This window comes from Pyrus communis, chromosome 17 (genome assembly GCF_963583255.1).
Source record: "Pyrus communis chromosome 17, drPyrComm1.1, whole genome shotgun sequence".
Taxonomy (NCBI): Eukaryota; Viridiplantae; Streptophyta; class Magnoliopsida; order Rosales; family Rosaceae; genus Pyrus; species Pyrus communis.
Window position 1 is genome coordinate 1,469,058 of NC_084819.1, and position 19,730 is coordinate 1,488,787.

Genomic DNA, 19,730 nt, shown 5'->3' on the forward strand with positions numbered 1-19,730 from the left:
GAGTAAACGTGAGAGAGATATGTAGAAGGAATCTGAATAACAATGCAATTGCAGGAAAAAAAACCGAGAACTTTGACCTGGAAGCCCAGATTTCTTCACTGGAGAGGATTTCTTCGATGTGCTTGAGGAAATTGACTGGACTCATGATTGGGTTTTGGAAAATTATACAGAGCAAAAGGATGGAAATTAGGCGGAGAGATGGGGAATCAGGCGGAGCAATCAAAGAAGAATGGAGGGAGAGGAAACGAGAAACTTAATTAGGTGGAGAAGATGGGGAATCGGGCAGAGCAATTGAAGAAGAATGGATGGGAGAGGAAACGGGAAACCCCAAATTAAGGGTCTTACCGATTTCCTATGTGTCAAAAGTCACTGCCCTCTATCAAAAGCTATTCCCTCTGTCAGATCAATTTCCAAGGCGTCAAAAGGAAAGCACTAGGCTTATGAAATATATTTAAAAACGTTACCAACTCCATTATTAAACAAATATATTATATATTATTATCTACTTTTTTTTCTTCAAATTATGTACTTAAAATTCTTTACACTACCTATATTATCACTTCCTTTTTCAAAAAATAGCGTGTTACATTACCTGTATATGCTTACTGTTTTTTTAAATATTGAACTTGTTGGATGGATGTACTTTGTGTATTCTTCTACTTCTATTTTACATTTTATCATTCTTCTATTATTTATACAAGTATAGTTTTTTTAAGTGTAAATAGGCATACCCGCCGCCCGACTAACATCTAGCGTTTTTTAGAACCTTGGCACTAACTACGTTAGGGTATGTTGGGTAAATGAATGTTGGTAGTCATATCAGTAACATATTATTTAGTTTCTAAATTTGGTTTGAAAATTTGGCATACCTAGCATTATCTTTTATAAAATTGAGTATCTCAAAACCTGAAAAATAGGAAGAATCCCACAACTAATTTATATAATCATTAAAGTTAGAAGAAGCACATGGGAATTATTTTTTATTTTTTTACTATAGGAGCTATCCCACCACACATTAACGATAGACTAATTTCTCTTCTTATGCAATCTTGGTACTGCATGAAGCGGTATCGTAATTTTGACCCCAGATTAAACAATACGCCAAAGTAGAGCTGATGGTCACAGGAAATACATCGTGGGAGTTTGAACTCGAATTGCGGATTCCAACTCTTTGCTCACTTTCCACTATACCAACATTTATTCGTAAGTGATTAAGGCTATAATAAACTTCAACTTCACTTCGGTTTTATATACTGCATAATGTATAGTGGAATACCTCATGTATTCAAAAAATAGAATTTGGTTATAATTTTTATATGTATTAATATAATTATTATCTAACAATTATATATAATGTACCTGAATGTATATATTTAGTACAATCAAAATGCAACGGTTGAAATGTTGATTATATTGAAATACACATAAGCATTCTTGCCAATACAATTTTGACCTTGGCCCAAATGGAGTTGGTTTAACTTTCCACTAAACAAAATGAAAACCAAACGTTTCAAAACGGGATTTAAGGTTGGTTCGGAATTGTTGTGCTTTAAAAAAAAAATTGTTTATTAAAAAATTTAGAATATTAAATGTGTTTGGTAAAATAAAAAAATGCGTTTTTTAAAAAAAAAAAAAAAAAACTGCTATCAATTAAAGTAGAAAAGTTTAGAAAAGCAGAAGTATGGTCTACCATGCTTCTAAAAAGGTGTTTTTTTTTTCCTTTTCAAAACATAATAATGAATGCTCATTAATGAACTTTTCAAATGATAAGTATACCCTCACATGTTTTACAAAATTACAATCTTTGTTCTTATATTTTGTCTTTAACAATTATTATATCACATTAAATATTATATTATTACTAGTCATTTAACATATTCAAAACAATTTATATAAAAGTTTATCAAACAATCAAACACTGCCTTTTTTTTTTATAATTAAAAACAGTTTTACAAAAATAGTTTACTAAACACTTAACAATCTTATTTATTCTCACACCACAACAAAAGTAATTTTCTTAAATAACACGACAATACCAAACTAACCCTTAATTTTCAAAAAATTGTAATTAAAACTTAATCAAAACGTATTTAATCCCATAGATCCGCATTCCCGCCAAAAATAACCTAACCCCTGACTTTCCCGCCATCATCCACCATCCTCTCGCACCTTTTTGCCGCCATTTCTCTTTTTCCATCTCCCCTTCGCTAAACTCTCTTCTCTTCTCTGTCTCTGATTCCTACAGTCTGAAGCGGCCATGGAAGCAAACCAAACCTCCATGAAATGGAAGCGGCCTTCACCTGTAATGCGGATCAGCACCGGCGCCAAATCTCAGATCCAGCTCCACACCCACCGATCCGGTCAGGCCAGAAATTGTGACGGCGATTCTAAACTTCCGAGCTCCGAACCACTCCGGAAAAGACCCAGATCATTAGATCAGATCATGGAAGGATCTTTAACTGGCAGCTTGCTCCGGAACACTCTGATTAAAGATCTCCGCGTCAAACGGGTTTTTTCCCCAACCTCTGACCCGCCTGAGAACGTGAACGTCCACCAAAAATTAGGGATTGGATTCGGTTCTCATGAACCAGAAAATGGTCCCAAGGCGGCGAAGAATGATGGGTTGGAGAGTTCTGGATATGGTATTTCTCGCTCTGGTCCAAATGTGGCTGATTCGGAGAGCATAGGGACTGGGAATTCAGAAATGGGGTTTGTGTTGCATGATGCCAGTCTTAAATCCCCGGCCAGTAACGGGATCGGTGGCTTCGTTCAGCAATGTGCCCAGAAGTCATCACCCGATGCGAAGGCAAATAGTTTTCGTGTCAATGTCGATTATCAAACCAAATCGGTATGTCTGATTACCAGTTTAGTTGAATTTTTTTTGAAGATCAAGTGTTTGATATTGCTTAGAGCTGTTGGTTATAAAATTTGAGATAGGATTGAAGCATTTATGGGTCATACAAGGCATTGAAACGCATTGTTTGATTTGTGTTGTGTTATTCTTTGTGGTAATGTCAGGTCCTTAAGCCTCGACAGAGAGTGTTCAAAGCTCCCGGCTCATTCAGTTATAGACGATTGCTTCCTTATTTAAACGATATGGCGAAAGACAATTCTTGTAACCGCTTTACCCTTGCCTTTCTTTACTTTTGTTAAGCTTGTCGAATGCTAAGATTATTTTTCCCTCTGGAGAATTATATATTCAGGGAACTAAGTGTTATAGTACTCTGTGTACAGGTATGCTTGAGTTTCGTCAACAGCCAAATCTCAATAAAGGTTTGGAAGGAAAACCGTTCCAGGGTAAGCGGGCTTCTGAAAATCAAGCGGGTTTCTTGCATCAATTTAATGAGCAAAAACTTTCCAGGGAGTGTCCTACCAATGGTTCTTCTGCTCCGCTGGAAACCGTACAAGTTTCTTCGAATGACACATCTAATGATAGTGTTGTTTCGGAATCACCATCTATGACTGTGGTTGAGGAGTGTCGGTCAAAGCCACCTGTTGATGAACAGGTTGAAATTTGTGATTTGGGATTTTCTTGCAAAGTTCAGAAGTTAAATTCTCCGAGCCCCTCTTCCTCATCAGCTGTGGAGGACTCTCTAGTTAACAAGGATCATGTAATTGACGTGTATGCTGGTGGTGATGCACCAGTAGAGAATGCGGGGACTGCCAATAAAGCTGGTAATGAGTTTCCGGGCGAAGCTCAAAATGTGAAAGATATAAATCCCATCTCACATTCGATTGTGGAGGAGTGCTATTCATGCAAGGATAGTGAAGTTGGTCAGAACATAAACCGACTTCAGAATGATGGGATGAGAAAAAATGACATGGGCTATCTTTGTAAGGACCAAAATCCAAATCACTTAAATGAGCAGAGAGTTGGTAATGCCGGAGACATTTTGAATCAGATAGATGATTCAAACGAAGACGATGTCCAGATGACACCACCAGATGCTGAGATCTTAGGGAAACTAAAGGGGGAAGTAAAAAGAGTTAGTGAAGAAGGATATGTTCTTCAGAGTACAAATGAAGGTTCGGAGAAGCCATCCACTGCATTCAATCATAGAGATGTTCCGTCGGTTGATATTAAGAGACATGAATCTACTCCGAAGAGAAATCTGGTAATTATTTATCAACCGATCTAAATATCAGTCTGAATTTCATTTGGAAAGCCATCATTTTCCGGTATGATATCTTTTAATCTAAGGCATTCTGGTTCTAGGCAAAAGCTGGCTGATCAATGATTTTTTGAATGTTTATTTGTTCTTCTGCTAATATAATTTTTTTGTTTCCAAAATAGGTTTTAAATCCATGTTCACGACTCAAGTTGTTTAGGAGTCCGGGATCAATCAGCTACAGAAGATTGCTTCCATTTCTTATGGACATGGAGAAGACTAACTCTGGTAATTTGTTTCCTTTGTGCACTTCTTTATAATTTGAAGGAATAGATAGTTGTATTAACTTGGAGCCTCTAGTAGAAATAAGCTTAACCTTTCTTATGATCATTTTTCACAGCTGCCAATACTGATAAGGATTTGAAACAAAAGCAACTGTCACCAGTGACTCCTAATCAGCAAGAAACACTAATGGATAAATCAAACGGCTTGAAATTTCAATCAAAGCATCAAATTTGTGATCCCGGTACTCTACCGACACCACAACTAGTGACAGCTAATGGCTCATCTAACGATGGTGGACAGAATCTAACTTCTCCAGAGCACGCCCGTGAATCTCAAATGCCAATTGATTTACAAGATGAACCTTATCAGTCAGTGAAAGACGGTGCAATATCAATCAGTGAACTGGAAACACGCCCTGAGATAATGAGTTCCGAACAAGAAACAGTCACTTTGTTATGCCCCAGTACTTGTGAAGCCACTTCCATAAAAGACGGTGCAATATCAGTCAGTGATTCATTATCTTATAAACCTGAAGAGGAAGGCACAAGTTCAAGAACAGCATTATCTAATGGTGGGAAGCCACTTCAAGCTAATAGCTTGTCTCAGAACTCATCTGAAATTGCTGCCACAGTTTCTTCGGTTGTTCATGAAGTTGGTCCCAGAAAAGGAATCCTTAAAAGAAATCCACGAGGATGCAGAGGACTCTGCTCGTGTTTGAATTGTGCTTCGTTTAGACTCCATGCAGAGAGAGCATTTGAGTTCTCTAGAAACCAGATGCTAGATGCTGAAGAAGTAGCCTTTGATTTGATGAAGGAACTATCCAATTTACGTAAGATATTAGAATTAACAGCTGCTAGTGCAACTAATCCCAGCATGAACTTAAACGAGGTCAGTTTTTCTCAAGCTTGAAACAAAGATGAGGTTATAAAATTTCATTTTTTTGGCTCTTGCTATGCCTTTTTTATGACTAATAAGAATATATGCTTCCAAGTTGCAGTCCCTTTATGTTCAACAACTTATAATTTACATCTGCTCAAAATTGCCATATGGTTTGAATATCTTTTTCATACGGCATAGCAAAATATTTATGCCTTTCGGAAAGACTAATAAACAAAATAATTCGTTGATGTTGGAATCATGATTTGTTTTTTATTTATTTCAGGTTAAAGAAGCTTGCAGGAGAGCATCTGAAGCGGAAGGCATTGCAAGAAACCGCCTCGGTGAAATGAATTATGATCTCAACATTCACTCCAAAGTCACAGTAAGTGTCCAACATACTCCATAAGAAAGTATTTCTAGCTTTAATGGTGTTCTTCTGTTATTTGTTTATCCCAAGTTTAGTTACTCGGTATTAAGCCTTAGCTAAACTTATTTCTTGCAGTGCTTTCAGGAACCAAGTGTCACATTTGCAAATTACGTTGAAGAAAAAGTCATTCCGAAAGAAAAGTTTTCAAGCAGCTAGTGTCAGATCACGAGAACGAGAGTAAACAAAGAATTGCATTCTTTGTGGCTAGGTTAGATTAGGTTGGATTATGGGAACCGTTCGTATTTGCAGGAGGATTTGGTTGGATTGACATCCACGATGTTTCTAAATGCACAAGTTTGTGGAACCTGTATCAATCTTGTATCTCGGGACGACATTGTTATAGATTCAGATTTCTGTAAAACTTCTGTTGTGTGAATTTGAGTTATTTGAATGTTGAGATACTTTGTGGGGAATGAACCTCATGCAGTGGTAGAAAGTCGATTGTATCATTGAAATCAAGAGAAGAATACAATTCCGTCCGCCGCACCACAGAGTGAGCTAGAGGTTCTCCCATACTGAATAACAGAGAGAATCAAGGCTTAGGGTTTGAAATGCGTGTGCAAGCCTTGGCGGGGTTTGCTCTCTGATCCCAAGTTTACCATTGGTACGCCCAATCGGTTCCCAATAGTAGAAAGCAAGAAATTGACAGAATAGTGCAGAATTTAAAAGGAGAAAGGAAGGGAAAAGAGTTAAGGGAAAAGGAAGTACATTTCATTCATGCCCTTTACAGAGTACACTAAGTTATTTATATTCATTTGAAAAGGGAAACCCTAGCACCCACAGGCTGGCCTTTGAGCAAAACAAGGCACGCATGGGCTAAACAAGAGATGGTTCCTAGGCCCACACAGTGAGGTCCTAACAACCCCCCCTCCCGCGAGCGCACTTAAGAACAGGCCTATCCTCAGGTCTGAAAATCAGGATAACGAGCAATGATGTCGTCTGCAACTTCCCAGGTGGGCCAGCTTATCCATTTGATGAGCCATTTGGTAACTGCAGTGTTCTTCCTCCTGAGTATGCCTCGGTCGAGGATTTTTTCAGGTTGCCAATGGAGAAGTCCAGTAGAGTCGAGGGGCGGAAGGACTGGGTTTGGTGGAGTAGAATCACCAATCTTTTTCTTGAGTAAGGACACATGGAAGACTGGATGTATCTTTGAAGTAGGTGGGAGGGCAAGTCTGTATGCCACCGAGCCAATACATTCTTGGATTTGGAATGGACCGTAGAACTTGGGTGCAAGTTTGTTGGATTGGCGAGAAGCAACAAATTGTTGGCGATATGGTTGCAATTTGAGGTAGACCCAATCACCTACCTGGAATTCACGCTCTATTCTACCTTTGTCATAGATTTGTTTCATTCGGTTCTGAGCAAGTTGTAAGTTAACCCGTAAGATGCGAAGCAACCTATCCCGGTCCTGTAACGCTGCATCCACAGATTGTACCATCGTGGTGCCGGGTAAGTAAGTATGAATGGATGGAGGAAGGTACCCATATAAAGCTTGGAATGGGGACATTTTGATGGCGGATTGGAGAGTGGTGTTGTACCACCACTCAGCCCAAGGAAGAAAATTGGACCACTTGTTGGGTTTATCGGTGGAGAAACAGCGGAGGTAATGTTCCAAGGTGCGATTGAGAACTTTCGATTGACCATTTGATTAAGGATGGTATGCTGAGCTATGGCAAAGTGAGCTACCTTGGTGTTTGAAAAATTCCTTCCAGAAGTTACTGATGAATGTGGGATCCCGGTCTGACACTATGGACTTAGGCATTCCGTGTAGACGAAAAATTTCCTTGATGAAAGTCTCTACAACGGAAGCTGAAGTGTATGGATGCTTGATGGCTATGAAGTGACCATATTTGGTTAAGCGATCCACGACGACTAAGATTACTGTGTATCCATTTGATGAGGGTAAACCTTCAACAAAATCAAGGGCAATGTCTTGCCAAATGCCGATTGGAATGGGCAATGGTTGCAAGAGGCCAGAGGGATGTATTGTTTCATGATTTTGGCGCTAACATTCGGTGCAGTGGGCAACAAATGTTTTCACATCTCGTCTGATTCCCGGCCAAAGAAAACCATGTTTAACGCGATAATAGGTCCGGAGGAAACCCGAGTAGCCTCCCTGTAAAGAAGAATGGAATTCTTCTAATATTTTGGGACGCCATGGTGAAATGGATGGGACGAATATTTTGTGCTTGTAGTGGAGTACACCATTCACGACGGAAAACTCACAAATTGTAGTAGCTGGAGATTGCAACAAGGCTAACCATATATCCTTAACAGATGGGTCCATGGAGTAGTATTGTTGGAAGGCTGGTACGCTTTCAAATAGTGGAGATGAAATTCCCATAAGTGGTTGTAGTTTGACTTTGCATGATAGAGCATCTGAAGCACTATTTTGAGACCTCGGTCTATATTCCACCGAATAGTTATAGCCCAAAAGTTTTACGAGCCATTTTTGTTGTTGGGGAGTAGTAATACGTTGCTCAAGAAAGTACTTGATTGGTTGGTGGTCTGTGATGATGCAGAAATGTTGGCTTAGCAAATATGGTCTTCAATGGTGGACGACAAAGACAATGGCTAACAGCTCTTTGTCGTAAGTGGAGAGAGCAAGATTTCGTCCCGATAAAGCCTTACTGAGGTAAGCAACTGGATGGCCTTCCAGGCACAACACTGCCCCTATGCCAATGCCAGAAGCGTCAGTGTCACCACAAATGTCTTGGTGAAATCGAGAATAGCAAGAACTGGGGTGGAGGCCAAGGCTTGTTTGAGTTTCTCGAAGGCAACAATGGATTCATCTGTCCACTTGAAATTGCCCTGCTGCAACATAGAGGTCAAGGGCTTTCCTGTCAACCCATAATGATGGACAAACTTGCGGTAGTAACCAATCAATCCTAAAAATCCCCGCAGGCCTTTAATAGAAGTCGACTGAGGCCAATCAATGATTGCCTGAATTTTTGACGAATTCGCCGAAACACCTTGGCCTGATATGGTGTGTTCCAAATACTCAATTTTGTCTTGACTGAATAAGCACTTGCTGAGTTTTACGTTCAAACTGTGTGTGGAGAAAACTTGGAAAACCAGCTCCAAATGGGATAGGTGAGTATGCAAAGAAGGGATATACATAAGTATATCGTCAAAAAATACTAAGACAAATTTACATAAGTACGGACGGAATATTGAATTCATGAGAGCTTGAAAAGTAGAAGGGGCATTTGATAAACCAAAAGGCATTACCAGAAATTCGAAGTGACCATCATGTGTACAAAAGGCCGTTTTAGCAATGTCTTCAATGCACATGCGTATTTGGTGGTAGCCTGATCGTAGGTTAAGTTTTGAAAATATGGATGCACCATGTGACTCATCTAGCAACTCATCTACAACATGAATTGGAAAGCGATCCTTGATGGTGGCAGCATTGAGGGCTCTATAATCAATACAGAGTCGCCAAGATTCGTCTTTCTTTTTTACCAAAAGAACTGGGGAAGAAAATGGACTGTTGCTATTGCGAATGACTTCGGAGTCGAGAAGTTCCTGCACTTGTCTTTCAATTTCCGCTTTCTAAGAGTGTGGGTAACAATATGGGCGTACGTTGACGGGTTGAGTATTGGGAAGCAAAGGTATTTTATGGTTGACTTGACGCTGAGGTGGAAGTCTGAGAGGAGTGGTGAAAAGGTGGGAGCATTGGGATAACAAGGATAGTATTGCGGGATGGATATTGGTGGAGTTAAAGGTGGTGTCGGTGGGAAAAAGGTATGGTGTGGTAATCATGGTGTCTGTATGACAAAACTCTGGTGGGGTCGTGAAATTGACAGGAGAAGATGTGGGCGGTGGGGAAAATTGAGAGTTGTTGGTGGGAGAATTGGCAGTAAGTGGGGGTGGGGAATAGTGAGGGTGAAATTGGGCTAGGTTGCATGGGTGTAATGTGGGTTGGGCTATAATGAGGCCTTGTAGGGTATAGGTTCTGTCATTCACTGTGAAAAGCATTGTTTTGTTTCTGAAATGCCACCCGATATACCCGAGTGACTCGAGCCATTCAACACCCAAAATCAGTTCATAGCCTGGGATATTTAAGAGGAGAAAGGAACCAAGATGAGTGTAGTCTTGTAGGTGTATAGTGACATTATGGGCGCGCATATTGGCATGGACCTTTTTGTGGCAAGCTGTGGTGAAATGGACTGGTGGAATATGCTCAATGTCGAAGCCCAATTGTTATGCAACGTCCAGGCTCAACAAATTGCATGCCGTTTTTGAATCTATAAGAACTCGGATCTTAGTAGATCCAATAGAGCCTGTCAAGCGCATTGGATGACCAATGCTAAGTCCCAGAATAGAGAAAAGTTCAAGCATGTGGCATGGAGGGTCCGTGTGGGTGTTTTCCTCAGAATGACAATCATGGAACTTCGTAGGTTCATCATCGTGGGTATCAATGTCCAATAACATTATCATAGGAGTTTTGCATTTGTGACCAGGGATAAACAGTTTGGTGCAGTGGAAACACTTTTTTTTTCGAATTTTTTCTTGTACCTCAGCTGGGGTGAGACATCTGAAAGGTGCATTGGGGTGGAGGGTTGGTGGTGGACGGGGTTGTTGTTGTGGGATGGTGGGAGATATAGAGAGTCGAGAAAAAGGTGAAGGCTGGTGGTGGTGAGGTAAATTTGGACGGAACAAACCTTTGGCTTGGTTTTTGGTCTCAAAAATTTTGGCTAATTTTTAGGCTTGGTGAAGGGAACCAGGTTCAAAGGCCAAAACATCATGACGAATATCGTCTCGTAACCCCTCGAGGAAAACATGCTTCAATTGATTTTCTGTCCAATCGAGCACTCGACATGAAAGTTTGGTGAAATCAGCAATGTATTCATCCACCGTGTCGAGTTGCTGGATGTGTGTAAGTTGTGATTCGATGTGTGCTCGATCACCACCCCCAAATCTTTGTAACAATAATTCCACAAAGAGACCCCTGTTGTTGCGGCCATAAAGTTGCTCAAATCCTCGCATCCAAATAGATGCATCCGCTCCAAAATTATAGGCCGCCACCAAAACCCACTGGTGGGGGGGGGGGACCTCATAGTAGTCCAGATACCGTTCTGCCATTGCTAACCAACCATATGGATCATCGCTAGTAAAACAAGGTAAGTCCATTTTAATGGCCTTGAAATGGGAAGGATGTTGAGAGGTGATGGGTGTGATGGGTTGGGTGAGGTGTGTGGGGATCTGTGTGGTTGATGGAATGATATGGAAAGATGGGGGTTGTGAAAGATTGGGGAAAATGGGGTTGGGGGAAAAAAAGAGGAAGAGGCAGTATGGTGGTACGATGGAGTCAGGCGACTGTTAATGGTGGTGGGTGACGGAGTGGTACAGGTGGTGGATAAATAGGGGGGAAGAGGGGCGAGGCTTGGTGGGGAAGGGTTAGACAGACCTAAACCCGAATATGTGGTGGTGGGAGGTGCGAATAAGGAACGAAATGATGTTGTGGGAATAGGTGTAGAGGGATGGGTTACCATTGGGGTTGAGTTTGGGGTGGGTGGAGCAGTGGTGGGTTGGGGTAAACGGGGTGATGGAGGGTTGGTTGCTTTTAGAAGGCGGAGTTCATCAAGCATTAACTATTGAAACGCTGCGAACTATGAGGACATTGTGTTTGAAATGTGGCGGTTGAGGAGTTCATTTGATCAAACGATTTTTGAAGAGTTGCTTGTTATGTTTCAAGGGCTGCAATGGAGTCACCAAAGCCCTCCACCTGAGTGCGAAGGTGTTCCCGGCAAGCATCCACAGCAGCTGCGATCGCATCCAGATCGAACGAGGTAGCGGACTAGGTGTTTTTGCCCATCAATCGACGGGCTCTGATACCAATTGGTACGCCCAATCGGTTCCCAACAGTAGAAAGCAAGAAATTGACAGAATAGTGCAGAATTTAAAAGGAGAAAGGAAGGGAAAAGAGTTAAGGGAAAAGTAAGTTCATTTCATTCATGCCCTTTACAGAGTACACTAAGTTATTTATATTCATCTGAAAGGGGAAACCCTAGCACCCACAGGCTGGGCTTTGAGCAAAACAAGGCACGCATGGGCTAAACAAGAGATGGTTCCTAGGCCCACACAGTGAGGTCCTAACAACCATAGACGTGCTTTCACGGACACCCCGTTACCTTCTGATAGAAGATGTGTTGGGATTTAGTGTTTGATGATGTTTCTTACTTCCTAGATTTGGAAATAAGTTGAAAGAGGAATAAAAGGGATGAAGAACAAACCTTTGCATATATTTCTCTGTATGTACGAAGGGCTGCGGCACAAAGCTTCTTGCAGACCTCACATCTAAGAGATATAAGTCATACATAGATGGATTGAAACCAAACCATACATTTGTTCTATTGACCTAAGTAGACCATTGTTCTATCTACTTAAGGAGGCCGAATTTTATTCGTGGTCCTGTGGTGGCAGTGCACCTTTGATGTCCCTCTCGTGGCAAAAAAGTTGTTAAGCAAATCCTTGTGGTCATCCTCATTAGCAATTGAAACCCTAACTTCCGGTAATCTTCCATTAAAAACGCACACGTTAATCTCACGTGAGGAGGTTATATTCGTCATTTCAAGTTTCAACCAAATTAAGAAACCTAAACATTTATCGTAAGATGACTTAAGAGTTCACTTCATATTTTCAGATTTATGTTTTCAGTCATTGGAATGGGTATTATAGGCATACATCTTTTTCAGATTTATCGTAAGATGACTTAAGAGTTCACTTCATATTTTCAGATTTATGTTTTCAGTCATTGGAATGGGTATTATAGGCATACACCTTTTTCAGTGAAAAATTAAAACCTTGCAAATTACAAATGAACAATGTGCCATTTTTCATTTAAATATATAATCCTCGAGGAATCTTGACACTATATACGAAAAAGAAATTGAAAAACATGTTGTAACGAAAGGGGCATCTGCAACGTCATTCGTATCACATAGGGTGCAGTTCATTAAATATATTTGAAACTCTTACTGATCTGGCTGATAAGATGTTCAATTTCAAAGCACCGACGTCGTTCAGTTTGAGCCTTTTCCGTCGAATCCTAATTTTATACAATTATAACCTCCTATAGTCAGCAAAGAAGCGTCACCAAAATTTTTAGTTTGAACGGACAAATATAATTTTTCTACGTGTGATTCATGTTTGCCCTTTTAATGGAAGAGTAGGATGGCTATATTAGTTTGCATAACAACATTTTCACCACTAGAGTTACATTAAAAGTGCACTACCACCACAAGGACTACGAAAATATTTGGCCTTACAACAAAATAGATTTTTGAAGTACAAATTAATATTACATTTTTTAAATATGCCTGAAAATAGCTGAAATGGGCCAGCCCAACGGGACACATCAAGTCTCAAACCCTAGTTCTGAATCATATATATTCTGAGGGAAGTGGACGTAATCTAGCAAGTATGGTAGTGCAAAACCTAGAGAACTGCAGCACATCAATGAAAAAATCCGAAGTGTGCTTAAGCCACCCCCCAAAGTCCATTCATGAACAGGCAAAACAAGAAGAAGAAGAAGAAGAAAAGCATGATAAGAAAGCCTATATTCTGCAATTACCAGACCACATTATAGTGGAGATCTTCTGCAAAATCCCAACTAAAACGCTCATCCAGTGCCAATGTGTGTGCAAGGATTGGCATCGTTTCCTCTCAGATATTGAATTCATGAGGGGTCTATTTTCACGAACTCATACTTGCCTTTTGGTCCAAGGGAACCCCCAAATACAGTGCCCAATGGGATGGCAGATTAAACACACCCACTTCTTGGTCGGCCTGAAGCACAAGTGGAACGGAAACCATGTGGCACTGAAGCTTTGTAGAGACCCAATTTTCCGAACAGGAGATATACATATTGTGAGTTCATACAACGGTTTGCTTCTATGCGAAGACAGGTTGATGGGATCGGTGAGTCTTTACATATCCAATCCCATTACCGCTGAGTCCTTAGCAATTCCAAAACCTTCGAAAATCCGTTTTACAAATTGTTATTCTGGCTTTGGGTTTAGTCCCATCAGTGATGTCTACAAAGTTGTTCTGATTAATAAGCCAAACAATGAGTCCAAGGAACCGGGGGCGAGGGTTCTCACCGTTGGTTGTACTACTTGGAGAATCATCGAAGGTTTTGAGATTTTCGCATTATCATATGGTACTTATCATAATGGATTTATTCATTGGTTAGGCCGGCGTATGGATTCTCTCGGGATCTTTGCTTTTGATGTTGAAACTGAGCATTTCCAGCAATTTCCACTACCCCCTTTTCAGTTTGATATGGACAATATGCCTAATTATAAGCTTGGAGTCATGAAAAGTTGCATCTCTTTGACAGTTCATTCGCTTAATAATATAACCGTTTGGGTGATGAAGGAGTATGGCGTTGAGGAGTCTTGGACCCAAGAGCTTGAAATTTGCAAGAACTGGGGTTCCTGTCGTTCATATTATTTCAAATCCGTAAACTTTACCGAGGAAGGAAAAGTATTGATATTAGGTAGGGACGGACATTTGCGAGTTTATTTTCCTAATACAGGGGGCTTTGCGTGGATTCATATCGATGGGATATCATGGAATAGTGACGCACTTGTCCACGTTCCAAGCTTTGTTTCACTTAAAGATGTTATCAGAGGTTAGAGCTCGAAACTATATGTCATAGCTAGCTAGTCAAGCTTACATAGTATTGGTATTATATTTTGTAAGATACTGAGGTGATTGGGTGCTTGATTTGCATAAGGGGGTAGTGTTATCCACATATCTATTTTGACTTTTCATACACACTCTTAATTTTGTACAGTCGAATCGGATAAATTGAAGAATATATGATGGGTGCATATTTTCATATATTTTTATCATATATTTCCTTTGCATTTTCTATATATGAATGGGTTAAATGCACTCATTTATATTGTTTTAATTTATAGACATTCAATACTAGAATTATGCGAAAAAGAAGTGAAAAAACGAGATTTCGGATGTCTAGAGTAATTCCAATGGAGCACAAGGATAATTAATTGCACCAATACATATGCATTACAATAAGAAGATGAGATTACAACGGTTGTGGAAATCAGATGGACATGGGAAGCTATTCAATGGCTTTTGGGATGGACATAATTGTTTTTATGATTTCAGTTTAATTTCTTTTTCTTTAATTAGGACTTAAAGTCCAATAAGAGCTAGGTTTTTAATTAGGCTTTATATTGCCCCTTTGCCGTGAGTTATAATATGGAGATTACTTCTCCTTATTCATTCATTCACGAAGAAAGCCACCAAAAACATATCACACTTTAGGGGGGGCTGCGGCAAAGAAGGGAAGAGGAAGAGAAGTTTGTAGTTTTTTTCTTTGCTAGGGCTACGATGTAGCCTAATCATGAATACTTAATTGTCTTGTGGCATTGTTATTATCAAATTTTTCATCTTTATTGAGTATCTTTTGCTAATCGTAATGAGCTTGATTTTTATTTAGATGCTTGATCACCATCTAGGTTTAAATTAGGTTGATTTGATGCAAGTTAGAGTAGATGCCATACTTAACTCGGGTTTAGCTTCTTGCAATTGATACCATAAACACCTATTTGTAGATGCCATGCAATTAGTGTTTGTGTGACTTTCCAACGATTTCCATAGAGCTTAATGGGTTCTTACTCGTTTAAATCCATCTAGATGCCATAGAGGGTTAACATGGAAGGATGCTTTTGATGCAATCAGATACCATGGCCGTTGAATCATTTAGGGAAAATCAATCGTCAATATTGGGAAATTACTTGAGCATAACATATTAAGGGAATTAAGTAGGATTGGCTACGGTGAATTTGGATGCCTTAGGTCTTATTTTCTTATGTTTTAATTTTATTATTTCATTCATTTTATTTTAAAGTCATATTTCGTCTTTAGTTTAATTGAAATCTTCTATCTTTTCTGTTAAAGCTTCCCAATTATAATTTGTTTCAATTTCATTAGTAAGACTTTTAGAATTAAGTTGATCTCTGTGGGACGATATTCGTGCTTATATGCTATACTGTAATTTGATTCGTATACTAGCGAGCACAAAAATTCGAGACTTAAAGAGCCTAATTTTGGTTATCTAATTTCCGCAACAATATATATCAATGCCCAAAAATTAACAAGGATCTGTGGAACCTAAAAATAGGTGCGTGAATAGCACTATCCTACGTTGATTTAAATTTTCCAATTGATTGCAGATCAATGCATTCTTGATTTCTTTTTTTTTTTTTCTATATCTTGTTTTTTGTCTTGGTGCGGCATATAATTTTCTTTATAACATTGTGCAAAAAATCATATTACACAAGATTTTATCTACTTTGAGTTCTCGATTAATGAATTATTAAGAATCTGACTTCATTAAAATTTGATTTATTTGGAAGGAATTTTTGCATTGAATAAATGATCGTTTATATGGGCAGATTCTAATTGTTTAGGAAAACTTATATAAAGTAGATTTAAGTTTGGCATTTTGTAGAAGTGTTTAAGAAACGAAGCATTAGAGTAAAGAGAACAAGTATAAAGTTACAATTTTCTATGGCCTCACTACAAATAAAAACACCTTTTTCCGATGAAATTTTGTCGGACAAAATCTAAGGCGACGAAATGTCATTTTGCACGACTAATTTTGTTAGTCTGGAAAAGTTGGTTTTCCTTTAGTGGAACAAGGGGCGTTGCAAGGGTTCGGATTCATGGGTTATCATTTATAACTAGCATATTCCAAGCTTGGTTTCGCTTCAAGATGTTATAAAGGGTTAGATCTCGCTGGCAATTTGTGTCGTGGCTAGTCAATCATTTGGTCTTTAATGTAGTACAATTTCGTGGTCTCATTTCTCACTACCATTCACCAATTACAGATAACCCTTCATGTTAATTTTCCTCTAATCAAAATTGTTTCAAGTTCCTACATACATTATTTTGAGATATATATGTTACCCCTTCCTTATTGACACCACCAAGTCAATCTGCAAATGAAGTATGAGAGAAGCGCAGATGATTTTTTTTTTTTTTTTTTTTTTTTTGGAGCGCAATAAAATGAAACTGAGTTGGCTATGTTTGTTAGTAATCCAAGGGGACAAACAAATTAAATTACCTAACATACGACATACTTCGGTTAGAAGATGTAATTGTGAGACGCTTGGTTGTTAAGGCAAAAGGGGTAAAGGAAAACTTAGGAAGACTTAGAAAGAGATCTTAAGAAAAAATATGGAGTATTTGGAGCTAACAGAGAATTTTGTTAGGGGGATAACGCTTGGTTGTTGTTGTTTGTTGTATGTCATAAGATACAAGATATGGGAATTCAAATGTACTTTATGTCTAAATGATGAAAAGCTTACTCAGTTTCATGATTTTGCATTTTCCGGTTCTTTGGAAATATCATCATTTTCAATTTTCCACTACCAATACTAATCGTATAAGTTGAAAGGAGAATAATTTATGTCACAGTTAGCACCGTAGACTTGTTGCATATAAATTGTATCTTACGGAATGAACGTTGCTTTATTTCCATCATTTTTTTGTTCGTGGAGTTATTTTGAGTCCCGAAATCTCCAGAAGCAGAGTGCCGCTTGTGATTTGGATTATTTGAAGTAATTAGAGGCTTTGATTATACTTAAGTTGCAGTTGTGTTTTCTGGTAGCAAAATGATACGGAAATATATTTTTACGTTTAACCTGTTTAGGTAGATTGTCTTTTCAGTGCCAAGACTATGCTGCTGGATTTGGTCTAAACGACGACGGTTTTGAGACCGGAACGTTACTTTTTCCCAGTTACTTGCAGTCCATCCTTGGTGTTAATATGCCTCCTTTCAATCTCATTACTTCAGCCTTGTGAACTCATTCATTCTTTTCCTGAACTCGACACGAGACCATTAACGATAGACCTCCTTAACAAGAAGATGACAAAGAAATAGAGCATGATATTGCCTTTCATCTTCCAACTGCCACACCACATAATAGTTGAGATATTCTGCAAAATCCCAGTCAAAAAGGATCATCGCCACTGTGCAAATATTCATATCCTCCCAATGAACTTATCATCAAATTTCAAGGAGTTTGGGTATGTTGAATTGTAATTTTGTCTTGGTCCAAGACAATTGATCCGGCCCTCATGCACATACTAAAGAGTTCTAGCAAAGTTCAAGTTGGTGGAATGCATGCATAAATATCTAAGGCTTTTTGTGGAAAGATCTAGAATCTTGTAAAAATGTGTGGTTGTTAAGCATTAGCTAGAAAGTTCTAGCAATGCCAAAGTTGGCAAACCTTGCCTATAAATAGGTGAGTTGCTAAGCTATGTGATGTAACAACCAAGAGAGCAAGTAGTGAGAAGTGAGAGTGCCAAGTAAGAAGTGAAAAGAAGTAACAAAGCTTCTAAGAGTGAGTGTTTCCTCTTGTACTAAGTTTGTGTGAGAATAAAAATTTTGTGTAATACTTTGAGTGTTTTTTCTTTCTCTTGCCTATCAAATTCCCCTGCGTTACATTCTTCTTTGTGAGATAAACAACTCCAAAGTAGTGAAATCTTTTTAAGCCCCAACAAGGTAAACATATGAGTGCATGTTAGTTGAAGAATAAAATCAAAACTTGTAAGAACAAACGAAATAGATCGGGTAATTGAATGTACTGTGAAAATGAGTATGTGATGAACACGTTTCTTTGTTTCAGTATTTTAGTGGGTGCCCAATCTACGTGTACAAGAAATTAATCTTATATACTGAAAAATATTAAAGGGTATTTAGAGACAAACATTGAGTGTAAACAACGTTGGAATTGAGGAACAAGGGCATTGCATAAAATTAAATTACAGAAAAACAATTTTTTTTAATTGAGTACAAGCAATATTCTACACTACTGTAAGGAGGCCGGTCCAACAAGTCAAAACAATCAACAAAGAAGCCTCACCAAAATTTTCAGTTTTAAAAAGATGAATATAACCTTCCTACATGAGATTCACGCGTGCCTTTTAAATGGAAGAGCAATGGATGGTGTTTGGATCTCAATATCGCTAACAAGGATAGCTAGCCTACAATGGTTTACATAACAATTTTTACACCACTAAGGTGACATTAAAAATGCACTACCACGTACAGCAAGGCCTACGGAAAAATTTGACCTTACAACAATAATAGGTTTTTGAAGTACAATTTCTTTTGAAAAATGTTCATCAATCTTCCAAATTTCCTTTTGATATTGATGACTTGGAAAAATACTTTGCTCCAAGTATATTAGTGTGGAAAGCAATAAAGGATTCCCAAATGTAGTCACATATATAATGGGTATCAAGGTCAAATATTACCTCTTTATGATGATGCACGTACCGTTCTTTCACAGATGAACTCATTCCTTTGTTACTGTCACAGTATTCATAAAAATTTGGGGCAGGATTGGCATTGACTCCAAGTTGCAAACAACACTGGTGATTAACCACCGTAAACATAACCTTGTAATCCTCATCTCGCTCTCCATAAATTAGTAGAGAACACCTATCGAAAGAGTTCTATTTGAGGTTGTCGTCATCATCAACATACTCATCGTAAATTGGTGGGGACTTCCAATTTACGAAACTGATTTCTTCGACAATGTGCTCTTCAAACAGATTGTAAATCACAGCCATAGTCTTCAACTATAGTGGAAAACCTGCTCTAATGCCACTTGACGCAGGAAAAAAAAGCCAAAGGAAGTGTCGAGGAGACAAGGGATAGGAACCTGGGAATTACTCAACCAAGGGCAACGAAATCACTTGACGTTGCTAATTGCGGATTCACTCGACACATCCAAGCCTCACACTTGATTAAGGAAGGAGAAAACTCTCTTCTTAGATGACTTTTTTAATTCACTAATTGGCTACTTAATCTTACATATGAAACCCTTTAAATAGGAGGGTACCTTACATTGGTAGGATAGACAATTAATAACATATTATAGTTACAATGCAACCTAACTATAATTAAAATAGATAAAAGCATGGCTTTGATAGATGAGAAGCCACCAACATCAATATTTATATAGGGACCATACTTA

General features: G+C 38.7%; 3 protein-coding genes across 3 annotated transcripts; 2 read left to right on the plus strand and 1 right to left on the minus strand.

The window, feature by feature from the left end:
• Positions 1 to 2,258: 2,258 nt before the first annotated feature.
• LOC137723675 (uncharacterized) lies at positions 2,259 to 6,123 on the plus strand. The gene is made up of 7 exons (XM_068462873.1): positions 2,259 to 2,848; positions 3,019 to 3,115; positions 3,235 to 4,115; positions 4,295 to 4,397; positions 4,510 to 5,282; positions 5,557 to 5,655; positions 5,776 to 6,123. Exons 1-7 carry the CDS (start codon positions 2,279 to 2,281, stop codon positions 5,854 to 5,856), a joined length of 2,604 nt encoding a protein of 867 aa, XP_068318974.1. The 5' UTR covers positions 2,259 to 2,278; the 3' UTR covers positions 5,857 to 6,123.
• Positions 6,124 to 8,373: 2,250 nt separating this feature from the next.
• Positions 8,374 to 13,362, minus strand: LOC137723184 (uncharacterized mitochondrial protein AtMg00860-like). The gene is made up of 2 exons (XM_068462355.1): positions 13,280 to 13,362; positions 8,374 to 8,749 (listed from the first exon to the last, which is right to left on the minus strand). Exons 1-2 carry the CDS (start codon positions 13,360 to 13,362, stop codon positions 8,374 to 8,376), a joined length of 459 nt encoding a protein of 152 aa, XP_068318456.1.
• A 93-nt stretch (positions 13,363 to 13,455) lies between these two features.
• Positions 13,456 to 14,346, plus strand: LOC137723185 (F-box/kelch-repeat protein At3g06240-like). The gene has a single exon (XM_068462356.1). It carries the CDS (start codon positions 13,456 to 13,458, stop codon positions 14,344 to 14,346), a length of 891 nt encoding a protein of 296 aa, XP_068318457.1.
• Positions 14,347 to 19,730: the final 5,384 nt, after the last annotated feature.